Source organism: Biomphalaria glabrata, chromosome 16 (assembly GCF_947242115.1).
Source record: "Biomphalaria glabrata chromosome 16, xgBioGlab47.1, whole genome shotgun sequence".
NCBI classification, from domain to species: Eukaryota; Metazoa; Mollusca; class Gastropoda; family Planorbidae; genus Biomphalaria; species Biomphalaria glabrata.
The window spans coordinates 22,337,544-22,352,707 of record NC_074726.1 but is presented as its reverse complement, the minus strand read 5'-3'; the positions used below and the strand labels follow the sequence as shown (position 1 = coordinate 22,352,707).

At 32.5% G+C, this 15,164-nt stretch overlaps 1 protein-coding gene across 8 annotated transcripts in view; it reads right to left on the bottom strand.

Annotated features, from left to right (window-relative positions):
- LOC106062362 (uncharacterized) overlaps positions 1-15,164 on the bottom strand; it is a 55,409-nt gene that overhangs the window by 10,716 nt on the left and 29,529 nt on the right. For 5 of the 8 annotated variants that reach the window (XR_008775373.1, XM_056014392.1, XM_056014393.1 and 2 more), the window contains 10 exons: positions 11,897-12,116; positions 10,021-10,124; positions 8,647-8,748; positions 7,235-7,336; positions 6,395-6,476; positions 6,169-6,308; positions 5,961-6,060; positions 5,503-5,622; positions 3,727-3,834; positions 3,519-3,632 (listed from right to left, as the gene is read on the bottom strand). Coding sequence is in view for 7 of the 8 variants with exons in the window: in XM_056014392.1 (XP_055870367.1) it covers positions 3,519-3,632; positions 3,727-3,834; positions 5,503-5,622; positions 5,961-6,060; positions 6,169-6,308; positions 6,395-6,476; positions 7,235-7,336; positions 8,647-8,748; positions 10,021-10,124; positions 11,897-12,116 (1,192 nt within the window). In the remaining variant the exon portion in view is untranslated. The remainder of the gene's footprint in view (positions 1-3,518; positions 3,633-3,726; positions 3,835-5,502; positions 5,623-5,960; positions 6,061-6,168; positions 6,309-6,394; positions 6,477-7,234; positions 7,337-8,646; positions 8,749-10,020; positions 10,125-11,896; positions 12,117-15,164) is intronic. The other 3 variants (XM_056014394.1, XM_056014398.1, XM_056014395.1) reach the window with 2 other exon arrangements.

Below are 15,164 nucleotides of genomic sequence, written 5' to 3'. Positions count from 1 at the left end.
GAAGTGTGCTCAATTCACAGCTTAATCAAACTTTTTTAAAATTTCAGAATTTAAAAAAATATATATATATATTCCTTCACTAAAATAACATCTCGTCATTCTCTATCAATTTAGTCATTAAATAAGACATGATCTATTAAGTAAATGATCTTTTAATAAATTAATCGGTTTATATAACTTTAAAGTCTTTTTTTCTTTATTTCTTAAAATGGATATTCTTACAAGAAGGTGGCAAGATAAAATAATAATAAAGGCAGTACTCAAAAGAATAGGGTGTCAGAACAAAACTAGCGATTTAATGATCCAAAATGAAAATAAGTAAATAAAAAATAAACTGCCTAGAGAAAGAGAAAATATTGATCTTAAACGGACTAGACATCTTCATTAGAGATTTAATTAATATTCTGAACAAGTTGGAACATCGTGTTCTGAGCATAGACATGAATAAATATAGACTGGAAAAAGGAAATAACTTCTTGTCACTTGAAAACATGTATATCTATTGTTGTCGGATTTCCGAATTCTGAAAAGTTGCATGATCTTCAGTCTTAGAGATTAAACAAAACTACACTGCTGTATAATAAAGTACACAAAATTGCAAGTCACAAATTTTCGTTTCATAAAAGTCTTTTATCGGCCAGTCTATATTTATTTATGTCTATGGTTCTGAGTCTTCATCTAGAGACCTGTTATTAAAATTTTAATTACGTCTAGTAGGTCTATACATTCACTTAACAATAATTATTTTTCTGGGGAATGGGAGTGTGGGAAAAAGGGAGGGTAAAAAAAAAATTAACATTCTCTTTTAAGAAGCATTTATTAGTTATTAAGAGAAACAAATCTTATATAATATATAAGTGGTATAAATTTAGCATTGTCTTTATAAACACAATTACATGTTTTCCTTGTTTAATGTATAGTTTTCTCCAATTTTTTTTTGTATTAAAAAAAAACAAAAAGAAAAAAGCAGAGGAATGTTATGCTATGCATTTCGCAGACAACTCGTTCTTACAATGTATACTGGAGACGGGAACATGTGTTTATCGTGGTCCCAGGTAGGAATCCAACCAAAACGTATTCATAAAATAGCCAGAACCTTTAATATGACATTTTATAGGCCATGCTTTATGATATACTAGACATATGTTACCCGCGACCCGCGGGTCTTTATTTGCGCATTACTGTCGATGTAGTCACTGAGAGTGTTTTGTAAACAATTAAACGAAATAATACTGTAATAAGTAAAGCGAATGTGTCAATGTAAAAATAGTGTGAATGAAGCTATCAAATCAAAATAGCTAATAGGCTTAATTAAATCCATTTTTTTTCAAATTAAAACATTTGCTTGTAGGCCTACATATATTTGATTAAAAGTTGAGATGAATAGACTAAATTTTGTATGTTCATGTGTATAAAGTATAAAGTAGATCTTGAGGTAGACGTAGATCTAAATCTACACTAATCTAGAGTTCTGTGCTGCGCATGCGTGACCTTTTTTCATGAATGAATTTATATAGGCCTATCTCAACACGGCTACGCAGCTTTAGCGAACAGCGAACGAATGTATTAAAAATGCTTTAGAAAAACAAATTTGAATGTTAATTTGATTAAAATATGAAATGAATGGACAATAATTAGTATGTTTATGTGTTAAAGCATAAAACTATCTTTGCGAAAAGAAGTTTTATCATCTTAGAGTTCAGTAAGAGTTTTAGACCTAGGCCTAGGAATAGACTCAGACCTCAGAAGAGAGATGTGTTAATGTGTAACCATTTGGTAATGTCTAATGAAAGAATGTTCGCCAGGAAATCTGTAGATATCAGGAACTAATTTATGTAAAAAATGCTTTTGGATAATCTAGTGGATTGGATTTAGATGTATGTTAAACGTAGCTAATGATCCTTTCACGTTATTTCTGTTTCGCTACGAAAATAAAATTAGTTTTGAGAAAATGGGTTTACCCGAAGGAAGTCGATACATTCTTATCTATTAAAAACGAAAAGAGCGATAGCTTTGTTAAATGAATGGGATTATAAAGTGAACAATTAAACGAAATAATGTTTAGTACGCGATTCATGAATGAATATAGATCTAGGCCTATATCAACTCGGCTTCGCAGCTTTCGTAAACGAATGTAGCTTTAGAAAACCAAATTTGAATGTTTATTTGATCAAAATATGAAATGAATGGACTTTAATTAATATGTTTATGTGTTAAAGTATAAAACTATCTGTTCGAAGAGAAGTTTTATCATCTTAGAGTTGAATTAGAGTTTTAGATCTAGGGATGGGATTATAAAGTAAACAATTAAACGAATTAATATTTAGTACGCGATTCATTACGGAATTGTCTAATGAAAGAATGTTCGTCAGGAAATCTGTAATCACAGATATAAGGAACTAATTAATGTAAAAAATGCTTTTGAAACACAAAATTGAAGGTTAATTTTATTATATAATGAAATCAATGGATCTTCTTTTGTATTTTCATGTGTCAAAGTAAAAAACTATCTGCGCAAAGTGTATTTCTTAAAATTAGATCTAGGTCTAAATCCTTTCTATCTTTTCTCATGTCAACATTGTAGACATGGCCTAGATCCATAAAATACTATAGCTGTAATAGAGTCGGACAACTTTATTTTTTTTGAGGGTCTTAAGTTTGTTTTAGGGCTACAATACATACACTACGGTCTAAGTTGGTACCCAAGGAACATTCCTGCCTAGTTTTATCAAGATTGGTCAAGCGGTTTTGATGTCTATAAGTAACATACATACATACATACATACATACATACCCCTCACATTCTACTTTATAATATAGATTATAGTTTGAAAATTTGTGTTTTTTTTTTTTTAAATATAATTATTCATAGTGATTATTGTGCCAAGATGGGTTGGACAAACATTGCTTTAATGTTCTTCATTTTGTAACAATTAATGGAATAAATGTATAATTTTCTAAAATGAAATAATTTAACTAATATATATGTATATAATGTAATTATTATTAAAATATTTTTAAAAAACTTAGCACTATCTGCAGTATAGGTTGCAAGGTCTGAAATGGAACTTTAACAACAACAACAACAAATTCTGCACATGACTAATTCACGTGGACGTGGGTCATTTGTCGCCAGTCATTTTGCACAATGGCCGGCCCTTCCCATAATTCCGATAAATGAGAAACGAAAATGGGCAGTTTGCAATATGGCCTCCAGTCTGCAATATTGTCGATTTCTTGATAGGACCGTAACGCATATATATATATATATATATATATATATATATATATATATATATATATATATATATATGCGAACGACAAATTTATTGTGTCTATGTCAGTTGTGTATTTAATTTAAACTAATTGATACAATTACACTTAATAAAAGCTTTGTCGTTTAAAATAAATATGTATTTCTTGTTTCATGTCTCAAAAAACAACAAAAACAACAACAACAAAATTAAATACTAATAAAAGAGTGACACAAAAACATATAGTTAGTAATAATCACCTACCTTTCCAAACTTGCAATGCGTTATTGGTACTAATAGGAATTGATAGTTTAACATTTTCCTTGGAGAGTTCATATTTTCCGAAGCTAACATTAGTTGGTAATGTTTCTTCTACTTCTGATTATAAAAATATATACATTAAAAATGTGATTACATCTTTCAAGAAAAAAATTGTATTTGATTACTTTAAAAAACCGATGTACATTCCTACCTTTCCTAACTTGCAGATTGTTACAAGTACCATCAGGTTCTTTTAGTATAGCATCACCCCAGATGGATTCATACTCTTTGAAACCGACAATGGCTGGTAATTTATCGTCTTGATAAAAAGATATATATAGCAGAAAGCAGAAAGTAAGGCGTATATATGTATGTCCCGCAAAGAAGTCAAAACCGTTGGACCAATCTTGATAAAATCTTGGTTTAAATATTTCTTGTGTACTAACTGGAACCGTAGCGTATGTAAAGTAGCCCTAAAACAAGCTTAAGACCCTAAAAAAAAAGTTGTCCGACTCTAAGTAAGTACTATTTTATGGAACTAGGTCAAATAGTCATGTTTAATTATAAGAACTACACCTTGCAAAGATATGTTTTTACTTTGACACTTGAACATATAACAAAATTGTCCATTCATTTCATTATTTAATAAAATTAACTTTCAAATTTGTGTTTTAAAAGCATTTTTACATAAATTCGTTCCTTATATCTGCGAATTTAGACATACAGAGGTACTTTATAAACCCATTCGTCGACCGAAAGGTTACACATTTAGAATTACTCTTCGAACATACTTGATAAAACTTGGCATAAATGTTCCTTAGATAATGGACGAGACTAGTGTACGCTTAATGTCCATACCACAACAGACAAAAAGAACCTATTTATATCTCTTTTAAAGTACCAAACTTTTTAACAAATCGGGTTAACCCTTTCTAATCTCTAAATTTATCTGTATTAAAGAAACTTTTAACAAATCGGTTAACTCGTTACCAAAATATTTTATATTTGATACGATTGTATCGAGTTAACGGGTAAACCTATTTTTTGCAAAACTACTTTTATTTTCGTGGCGATAGAGAAAAACTTGACAGGAACATTAGCTAAGTTTGACATAGATGTAAGAACAACAATGTAAATTTCCCTTTTAAGACCACGCGATCCTTAAGGCAGATGATGAGAAGGTCATCGGCTTATGTGGCTCACGATGAACGAGGGGGTCATACGAGGGGGTCATATGTCCAGCAAAGCGACCAACAACTTGTACTTTTCCCTAAATAATTTATCGCTCTAGGTCATGAAGGTTCGGGTTCTTCAAAAATTGTTCTAATTATTCCTTGTCACATTTATACTTGAACTAATTTATATAAATTATTTATTTTTTTCCTGATGAATGTTTTAATTAAATGGATGCAATATGGGTAATTTGATAATTTATTTCATTTTCATATAGCGATGGATATTTTATTTCATATACTATAAACACGGGCTTTTAGATGATAATACAACATAGTTTAATTTTAAGAAAAAGAAATTGATGGTTTTAGTTTCCTCTTTTTTTCAGTTATCAAAAGATTAACAAGCAACATATTTTAAAAACTCATTAAAAAAAAAGAAAAAAAAAAGAAAATCTAAGGAAAAAAACTGCACACTTGGAACTATTTATCTATAAAATGTAGAATTTATTTCCCTTATTTTATATCATCAAAATAAATAATTACCAATAATTAATTGACTAATAAGTTAATAATTTATTGATTCATGTTTCGTTAGATATAATAAAACAATTGTTTAAGGTTTCAACATGATCCGAAAGTGGGTGTAAGAGAAATGACGTGTACAATTATGTAAGGATATAAAACGAACTCTGATAATTTGTGTGGAAGAGATAACATGTACATTTGTGTGGAACCTTTTTTTGCCAGATAGACAGAGTCGATACAAGCATTGCAAAAAAGTAGACTTTAAAAATTAAAATATTGTCACCTACCTTTCCTAACCTCTAAAGTATTACTGGTGCTGATATCTTTAAGTGTAACATTTTCCCTGAAGGGTTCATGCTTCTCAAAGCTCATTATAGCTGGTAGTTCTTCTTTTTCTTCTTCTTCTTCTGGTTAAACAGATGAAAAAAATGGATGAAGTATATTAATGTAAAACTTACAATAAATTTATAGTAAGTTATTTATGGGTTTGAATTCTAAGTTTATATCCTATTTTTTTATGACTAGGATATGACCACTCATTTAAATGTCTTAAGTACCGAAAATCAATTATTTCAGCTTAAGAACTTATTAAAACTTTTTTTAGGTGCGTAAATTTCATTTGTTACATTTTGTTATTTATGCATATTTCTTAAAATAACTAGATCTTTAATGTAATTGTCCTCTAGATTAAATAATTGCCAGAAAGACAGTGAGGGGTTATCCTTTGATCATTGCGATTATTTACCAAGCTTTTTTAATAATAGAATGTAATTCAGAGCAATTGATGGATCAGTCTCCAAATGGATATGCTGATGAAGTGTTGTGACGTAGGCATTCTCTTCGATCTAAGAAAGAAAGCGTACTTAGTAAAATATAATCGATTTTCATTTTCTTGTAGCGTTTAAAAGTTACTAATAAAATAAGATAAAAAACTAATGTGTGATATAACTTACCATTCTCTTATTGGAACTGTTACTTGAAAGTAGATATAAGCAATATAATATCAGTTTAGCACTTAAGCCATGCTTTGTCATATACTGTTGATTTGACATAGCTTCCTTTAGCCAGTGAATTAGGAATTTTATTGCATCGTCTGTAATGTTGTATAAAAGAATTTCATGAAGGAAAGAGAACTATGATAATGTAATCATCAGAAATATTACAATGGAAGCGGCTTACCCTGCTTCTCATGAGGTGACAGTAGAACTTTTGCTGTGACAAAGACCAAGTAATTGCTGGACCTGACACAATTTGACAATTTCTGCAAGATATAAATATAGGGATCTATATAAAACAAGCTTACATATCGACAGTGCTGTAGCTATTGTTGAGGGGATGTGGGAAAGAATTTGAATATCCCCTAGGGCTCCTACTTAAAGGGGGTCCCCAAATGAGTGTTGGATTTTTTTTTTAACTTTACATATTTAATATTTTGCCATTATCTCATGTCATGATGTCGAATGTCAAAATGTAGGGGTCCCTAAAGAGTTCAAGCCCCCCAAGAAATTTTGAACTTTATATTTTTACATCGTAGCGAAGGACTAGTGAATGATGATGCTCGGATCTACATATATGCAGGACAGACTATTGATAAGTAAAACCCCCTTTCACTTTCCCTCCCACTTTTCAAAAATTGTTAAAGTGAAGTTTTCAATCATTTAAAAAAATCGCAATGAAATAAAAAAAAATCATGTTATTTAGTGGATTTACAAGTATATATCTGGTCGTAAACGTATGTAACCTTACATAACTTCAAAGAAAAACTGATTTTGAAGTGGATATAAGTTAATTTTTTTTTGTTTGTTTTTTTAATCTTGAGTATCTTAGATGTCATAATAGCAATGTAGCGGACTAAAGTGCTACAACATATAAATTACCACTTATAAAAGAAACAGATTTAAGCTTTCAAATATTTGACTTAACAATCGCAAATATTTTTTAGCTATTTGAAAAAGTTTTATCCAATAAAATTGTACTCCTTTATAAGGCAACCATAAAATATAAATTATATAAAACTACCTTTCTAATATCAGTGTTGTCTAGAAAAAAACACTTTTCTTTTGATTGATTCACAGTAGTTAACATAATAAGACTTGCCATGTTTTGTGTATTCTCGGAAAGCTGAAAAAATATAACAACTTTAATATAATAATAATAATGTATAAAACCCAAGTCCTCCACCATAAGGTTATACCTGCCCAGGAATGATGGAGGCCCTGGATTATAAAACATCTTCAAATTGTGTAAGATGCAAGTTTTAAAAATACGATAAAAACTGCACGCCTCTAGCAATGAACTAGTTTCCTTCCTACGCAAATATGACGATTCCGATGCAACCCCTCTGAAACTAAACAATGCTGATGTTAATGTTGGTTTGGATGACGTAGGCCATTATATTCGCCAATGGGAGGAAAAAACCTCCACGAAAAATTTCCGGCTTTATTAGATGGGACAACATTGACAAGGCTGCTTCCTTAGCATGGCTTAAAGCAGGTCATCTCTACCCTGAAACTGAAGGCTTTCTTACAGCAATACAGGACAGAGTAATTATGACAAACAACTACGCCAAACATATCCTAAAACTTAATATTGTTGACAAAATACCGAAAATGTAGAAATGTGGGTAAGTCAATTGAACACATAATGGCAGGATGTTTAGCCTTATCAGAATCTACCTACCAGCACTTGGTTTAGACACATTATTTGATCGGTAAGGATATGCATCCTTATTACAAATACTCACAACAAAAGGTTCTCGAGTCTACTGATCATCTTCTGTATTGGGATATGCCTATTTTGACCGACAAAACGATAGGTTTTAATCGCCCTGAACAACTGTTCATTGATAAAAAAAAAAGAAAAAGCTGCTACATTATTAACATCGCAGTAACACTATATCATAACTTAAGAAAAACTGAGTTTGAAAAATAACGAAAATATGGGAACCTGGCTTCGAGATTAAGCGTTTACGAATGCTATAAAAAGCAACAATATACCCCATTGCTATATCAACCTAGGGGATAATAACAATTGACCTCACAGATACTTTCAACATTCCTAAGAATAATATCGTTGCCTGTCAGAGGGCGGTACTGCTGCAGACCTGCCACATCACCAGAAAATTCCTCAGTGGAAACTGTTAAAGGGACTACGATGAATTTTGTTTCTCTTTAGCGAAACTCGACCCTGGCAGCGCCAGAGAATGACTACTCGTTCATTTCTAACATAATAACAATAACAATAATATCGTTGCTTCTTGATAGACTAAAAAAACAACACAATTCGTGATTTAGTTGAAGGAATTTCAATCACAGTGGCCTTTCTTAATTGTAAATAAGTCCGAAAGGTAAAATTATTTTTAAGAGAACATACATTTAGCTTAAACGAATAAAAAGAGTTTGTTTAATAAGAAATAATGTTGCTTTTCTCACTTCTTTCAAACAAAAAAATATCGAAGGTTCAGTAAAACCATTTCCTTCTATTCCCTCCATAATCGAGCTCAGCATGTTGAAAAACGTGTTTCTTACCAAGGCCTGTAATGGAAAAAAAAAGATAGAAACTAACCTTTATGGATTAGGCTATAATGTCAGAATACAAAATACATACAATTGACTTTTTATACTTGTAGTGTGCTTTGTAAACTACTATTTCAATGGTCTTAAGTTTGAAGATTGCCTGCTGCTATCCGTTTTTGCAATATGTTTGCATATTATATCTATTTTAATAATTTTCATTTTTTTTAATTATTACTGTCGAAGAGCAGAGTATCGTGAATGCCGTTGTCGTTGTAACATTAGAAACTAAAGTCACGGGGACAGGTCACGTAAATAATCATTATTTACATTGTACTATCTCTAAACGCAATTCAAGTACCAATAGAAGTACATATTCTTAGTTTTGTGAGTTGTTTTAATATTTAGAGTCCAATGTTCTCCAAAAGTAATATCTCAGTTTTGCCTATTTTTTGGGGAACTTTTTTTGTTCGCAGACTAATGTGTTTTAGACACCAGGTGTACACATTTCTAAAGTTTAGGTTGCAGAAAAACACATAGTAACGGATACAAAGGACACCTTGATATGACTGCACCACGTTACATCAACCCGATATTAATAGTGCACATTAATAAACTATTGAACACTGGATATGGAATGACTGTTTAGAGAAAAATGAGTTTTCCCTCGTTTATGTGAGAGAGAAGCTAAACGTCTTATTCTTAGCATTGGTCCGTTCCAACTAAGTAAGGTGACTAAGAATCAGTGAAAGTGTCGTAACAACAGCGACTAGAAAGCTTTCTTTGTGCTATTTAAGACAAACCTTCGTGAGACAATCTAAAGATAAAGCGCGACACGGCCTATACCTTTTGTTAGTGGCGAGAAACGTGGCGTAAGAGAATCCTATTTGCATAGTTAAACGTTCTAAATATCAATACTGACGTTTATTGTAATTTGGATAGTCTTATATCTTACATCTTATATCATCTTTAGCAAACGTCATTCATTGTGTATCTTTCTCTTTGGAGAAGTCATCTAACAGAAAGCTATTACAATACATAATGGTAGCATTAGCAAGGAAGTATTATTTTGTGAGATAAAATTTGTTAACACCCATACACAAACAAATATCAAGAGAATGTTTTTCTTAGGTAATGCTAACCAGTCAAACAAAACTTTATTGTGTCGCACAAACCATCGGCCTTAGAAACATCCTGTGCTTTATATATAATAAGTTCCATAGCTCTTAGATTAAAAGAAAAGTGTTTCATCTTTCATTTTACATTCTATAAATGAGAATAAAATACCAATACCTGTGAAAAAAAAGAACTCTTTTCTACCAAGGTCAAACAAATCATAAGGGCTGTATGCAATATTTCTTTTGATTTTAAATACAAACAGATTAGCTCCAAGGTTTCTGAAAAACAAGAAAAACATAAACAAAAGTATTTTTAAAAAGACAAAAGCTTCTTATAGAGAAATTATTTAGCACTCTATAACTAATGTATGTTAGACTTTTAAAAACTATTGGTGTCACGTTGTTTAGACAAGTGTCTTTTACTTTCCCTCAGCTCTGTTTAGTTTTTTCCTCTACTCGTAATACTTGTGCGGGGCCTTGTATTTTTGTTTTGAATTTTTTTAGCTACGTCACAAAGTCCGGTGACATTTATTGGTCATTCGTTGTCCTGAGACAGTTCACCCTCTGATTTTGGTTGAAACGGACGGTGTGTTAGCTTGTAAAAGATTATTAGTTTGTACTAGCTTCTTGGACTTATATTAATCAGTAGGATTTTTGGGGCCCTGTTTTAGGCTGAGTTACTTCGTTGTGATATATCTTATTGTATGTTATATATGAAGGTTGTCGCTGTATCTAGTTTTGGAATAGAGATCCTATGCCAGTGTGGGCGTTGCTTGTCGTCTTATAAATATATATATACTAGTCTTGAGCGTCATTGTCAGATTGGCGATCATCGACGGCGTTGAGTGTCATGCATCATTGGTATCAGTTGGGATCAGCTGAGGTCTAACTTTATTATTGCCGTTGTTGGCAGTTTTGTGACGTCTGTTGGTAGCAGTAGCAAGGTGCTTATGTGAATTATTGATTAATATCTATCTATATATAATTTATATATCTATTATCTCTTCATCATATTTTCACTCTCATTGTACATATACATATATCAGTGTCAAACCATTAAATTCTTTTTTCTTGTTATTTAAACTACGACTATTGTACGACTGTGTGTGAATGACGTTTATGTCAGGTTGAACCCCGGGACCTTAATTATGTACAGCTTAATTCCTGAACCTGACAGTTGGGTTATTTTACCTTGCCCCATTCTTCCCACTCTAGTTTTCCCAAAGTGGCCTAGGAGCTAGTGATTCTTTTCACAATGATATATAACAAGTGTTAAATTACTAGGAAAAACGTTAAAGCCGTTTTCGAGTATCATTCTATCAATCCTTTTCTCACCAAAGCGTGACTTGAATAAAGGCATTGTGAAAAAATAAAAATAAAAAAAACATTAGTAGTCATACTCCTTGATCTGAATACTAACATTTAAAGCAAATTCAGTTTTTTTTTTTTTTTTTTTTTTTACAATTAAATTTTCAGCTTGCAAACTTTTCATGGGAAAAAACATGAATCAATTTTTTTTTTTGCCTGGACAAGGTTCTCAAAAACAGCTCTAACAATTTTCCTATAAATCTTACAGTTTATGTATATCTTTGGAAACATAATTATAAGCTAAATTGCCACATGAGGTAAACTGTAGTTTTCACCGTTATAATGTTTTGGCTTATAATATTTTATACTATTTTAATAACTAAATTTGGTATCGATGTTTTCATAAAAAAATATATTTCTTGTTTATTGTCTCCTGGTATAATTTAAGTTTAAACCGAATAAGATTATAGGTACATAAGAAAAATATACATGACCAAAGAAATGCAACACACGATTTAAGCATAAATGTTTCCTAAATAAAAGATCTTAAATAAAGCCAAATACAGGTATATGTATTATGTATTTTACATACTGTACATTGACAGCCACAGTTATCTTATTTTTCATATTATAATAATACATAAATCAACAATAATCTTACAATAATTTCTAACTGTTCTATACATTTTATAGTTTGAGTTCAATGTAACCAAAAAAAACAGATTTCGTATTAATGCACAAACCTGGTAATTTTGAAGAAATGAAAATTGCATGAAATTCATCAATTCTATTCTGTATCCTGTGAATTATCTTCAACAATTGGGTTAGATCATTCCTGACTTGATATTCTTGTAATTGCCTCCAGCGACTGAGTTTCTCACAATATTCTTTTAAACAGTTTTCGATTACTACTGCATTTCTGGACAAAGTCTTTTCAAACGCATTGTCTTCTAAGCAACTCTCCTATAAATGAAACGGAAAATAGTTTGTCGTTATTAAATAGTACGTCATGGACAATGCCAATGGGCTTAATGGTTTCGCTGGACGAGAACTTGACACAAGAGGGTTCCAGACCTGGGCATGTTAATGTAATAGTATAACATAATTATCTGAATGAACATTTAATAATGGATTATAACGTGCAGGGTTAGGTTCTGGATTGTGTGGCACAGTGTCTTACAGCATCATGTACTAAGTGTACATCAAGGCTTATAAAATGCAATATCACACTGTAACACTATGGCTTGGTTATCAGCACGAAATATATGAAGTATGTTGTTTGACCGTGAAATAGGACAATCGCGGGTACCATATTTGTTGGTCACATGATATGAAGCCGCATGCTCAGTTAGAGTCTGCGCCATGTTCTGAGAAGAGACAGACGTGTTAGGTCTGGGGTTTAGAATGTTTTATATTGTGTATTTATATTGGAATTGTAAATGTTTGTGAAATCTATTGGAGAACTTATTCATGTTATTAATGGCTGAGATTGCCTACTTTTCTTCCCCCCTACCCCCATCCCGCGAGAAAAAAAATGTATATGTATGTATGTCTGTGAGTGTACATAATCTTTATTACATTCTGACCCTTTATTCTTTCGGAAGACGTTTATTGTGCCCTAGAATAGGTTTCTACCTGGTATTAGTGGAAAAATTGTAGACTCCGCCGCCAAGCACTATTTCTGGTATTGAAAGCCAACAAAATTCATATTCTGAGGTATCTACAATGCATTTTCCTGCTATTAAAAAGTTTTATTTAAAACCTAATGTGCTATTCTTACTGACTTAGACTCTCCCGCGCCGTTCGTCGCATTTGCCGTCAAGCTGTTTACACAAAAATCTGTCACTGGAAATGTCTAAAGCCTCTTTCTTCCTGCTCTCAGGACCTCCATGAATGTGTGGCGCCAAGTTGTACTAGAATGTCATCGCAACTCGTATTATGCGTAATTCATTTTGTCGGAGAACATGTCCCGCAAACCACATGCGACGCTGCTGTCACAATCTTACTAAGGGGTCGACTCCCAGTTCGGCATAGAATTTCATTGATTTAGACCCGATCTCTATAACTGACTCCTAAAATCTGTCTTAGCCATCTTTGTTGAGCCACATTTAGTGTTTTTCAATTTCGGCAGATGACTATTCACTGCACTTTAATAATGGAGCCCAGCCACTGGTAGAAATGTGTAACCTCTCTTGAATACTCTCTTGGAATTAGGTGACTGTAGTTTGCTTTAGATTTTATATCGAAAATGGAAGTTTTATCGTCAAAATAATCTGTTGGGGTTTTAAACTAAAAAATCCCTGGAGTTGTTTTTTTTTAATTTAGCTACGGTCATAGAATTTGGTGACTGTAGTTTGCTTTAGAATAATATGGATGATAGAGGTTTTCCACGTCAAAACTCTCTGTAGGGGAATTTTAAACTCAAAACCATCTGGAGGGGTTTTAAACTTTAAAAAATAGCCATCTGTAGGAGAAGGGTTTAAACTCAAAACCCCTCCATTGGCTTGGCTACGCTCAAATAATTTTAGTGTGTAATTTGCTTTTTTTTTATATTGTTACGTTTCCCTCTCCTACTCGGGCCTTCTGTAAACACTGCTAAACACAACACAACACATCAACACATCAAGAACCTGACAACAAGGCTCCAAATAATCTGGTACTTTAATAAGGGTCAACTAAACAGCCAATATGACACAATTGGCAACACAATAAGCTACTACGAATGTTAAACTGTACATACCGAACTAAACTCTACTGTCTCTATCTCTTCCTGGACTCGTACATTCACTTCAGGACTCCACCAGGACCGACTTCATGGCAGACTAACAGTCCCGGTCTCAACGCTCTCCGGTCTTGAACTGCTGGTTTCCTAAACACTGTGTCACTCGTACACGTAGGCTTTCGATCACATAACCATAACATTGGTCATATTTGCGTGTAATCGTGTAATCGTAGTACTGTCCCTTGTCCATGGCCCCGCTGACCCGAGTAATTCACATGTGTGTCAGCTGAGCATATAGTTAACCCTTTTGCGCCGCCAATAGGGTCATAACAATATTAAAGAGGTATTTTTTAGTATCAAACCCCTCTGGAGCGGGGTTTAAACTCAAAACCCCTTTTGGCAAACGCTCATAGCATTTTGAGTGCGTATTTAGCTTTTTTTTAAAATTGAAGATGTATTTTTTAGTTTCAAACCCCGCTGGCGGTGGGTTTAAACTAAAACCCTTTGGCTACGCTCATAGATTTTAGAGTGTGTAATTTGCTTTTTTTTTGTCATATTGAAGAGGTGTTTTTAGCTTCAAACCTCGCTGAATGAGGGTTTAAACTCAAAACTGAGTCAAAACCCATTTAGCTACGCTCATAACATTTTGAGTGCGTAATTTACTTTTTTTTTATTGAAGAGGGGGTTTTGAAATCAAAATCTTCCTTAACTGTGCTCTTGGAATTTGGGGATAGTCGTTTGCATTTTTTTTTTGTTTTGTTTTATAGAAGAGGGGGATTTAACTGCGAAAACCCCTGATAGGGGGTTTTAAACTCAAAAACCCCTGGTAGGGTTTTGTAAACTCAAACCCCCTGGTAGGTTGTTGAAGATATAAGTATTTAATTAATAAGACAAGAACTATACATCAATACCAGAAGAGGTATTAACAACACACTAATCCAGTAACACCAATAGTATTAGGGTGTTACGCACACGTCAAACACTCCTAACATAGTTCTATAACTCTACACCAGCGGAAACATAAATCTGACCAATTCAGGCCTGACATTACGCAGCAGAGAGATCGCTCGATCACTACCCATTGTCTGGTCCAATAATGCCCAAAACATAGCACCTACATCCTGTAACACTAAACCAAAACTTAACCAACGACCAACGAATTAATCAGGGTTAGAAAAATGAGAGTTCTAACTTACTACTTACATTCTAAGAAGGGAAAAAACAGTGTCCGTACGCAAACACAAACAACACGTCTTTTCACAAACAAGAAAAACTAAAAACTAAGACAC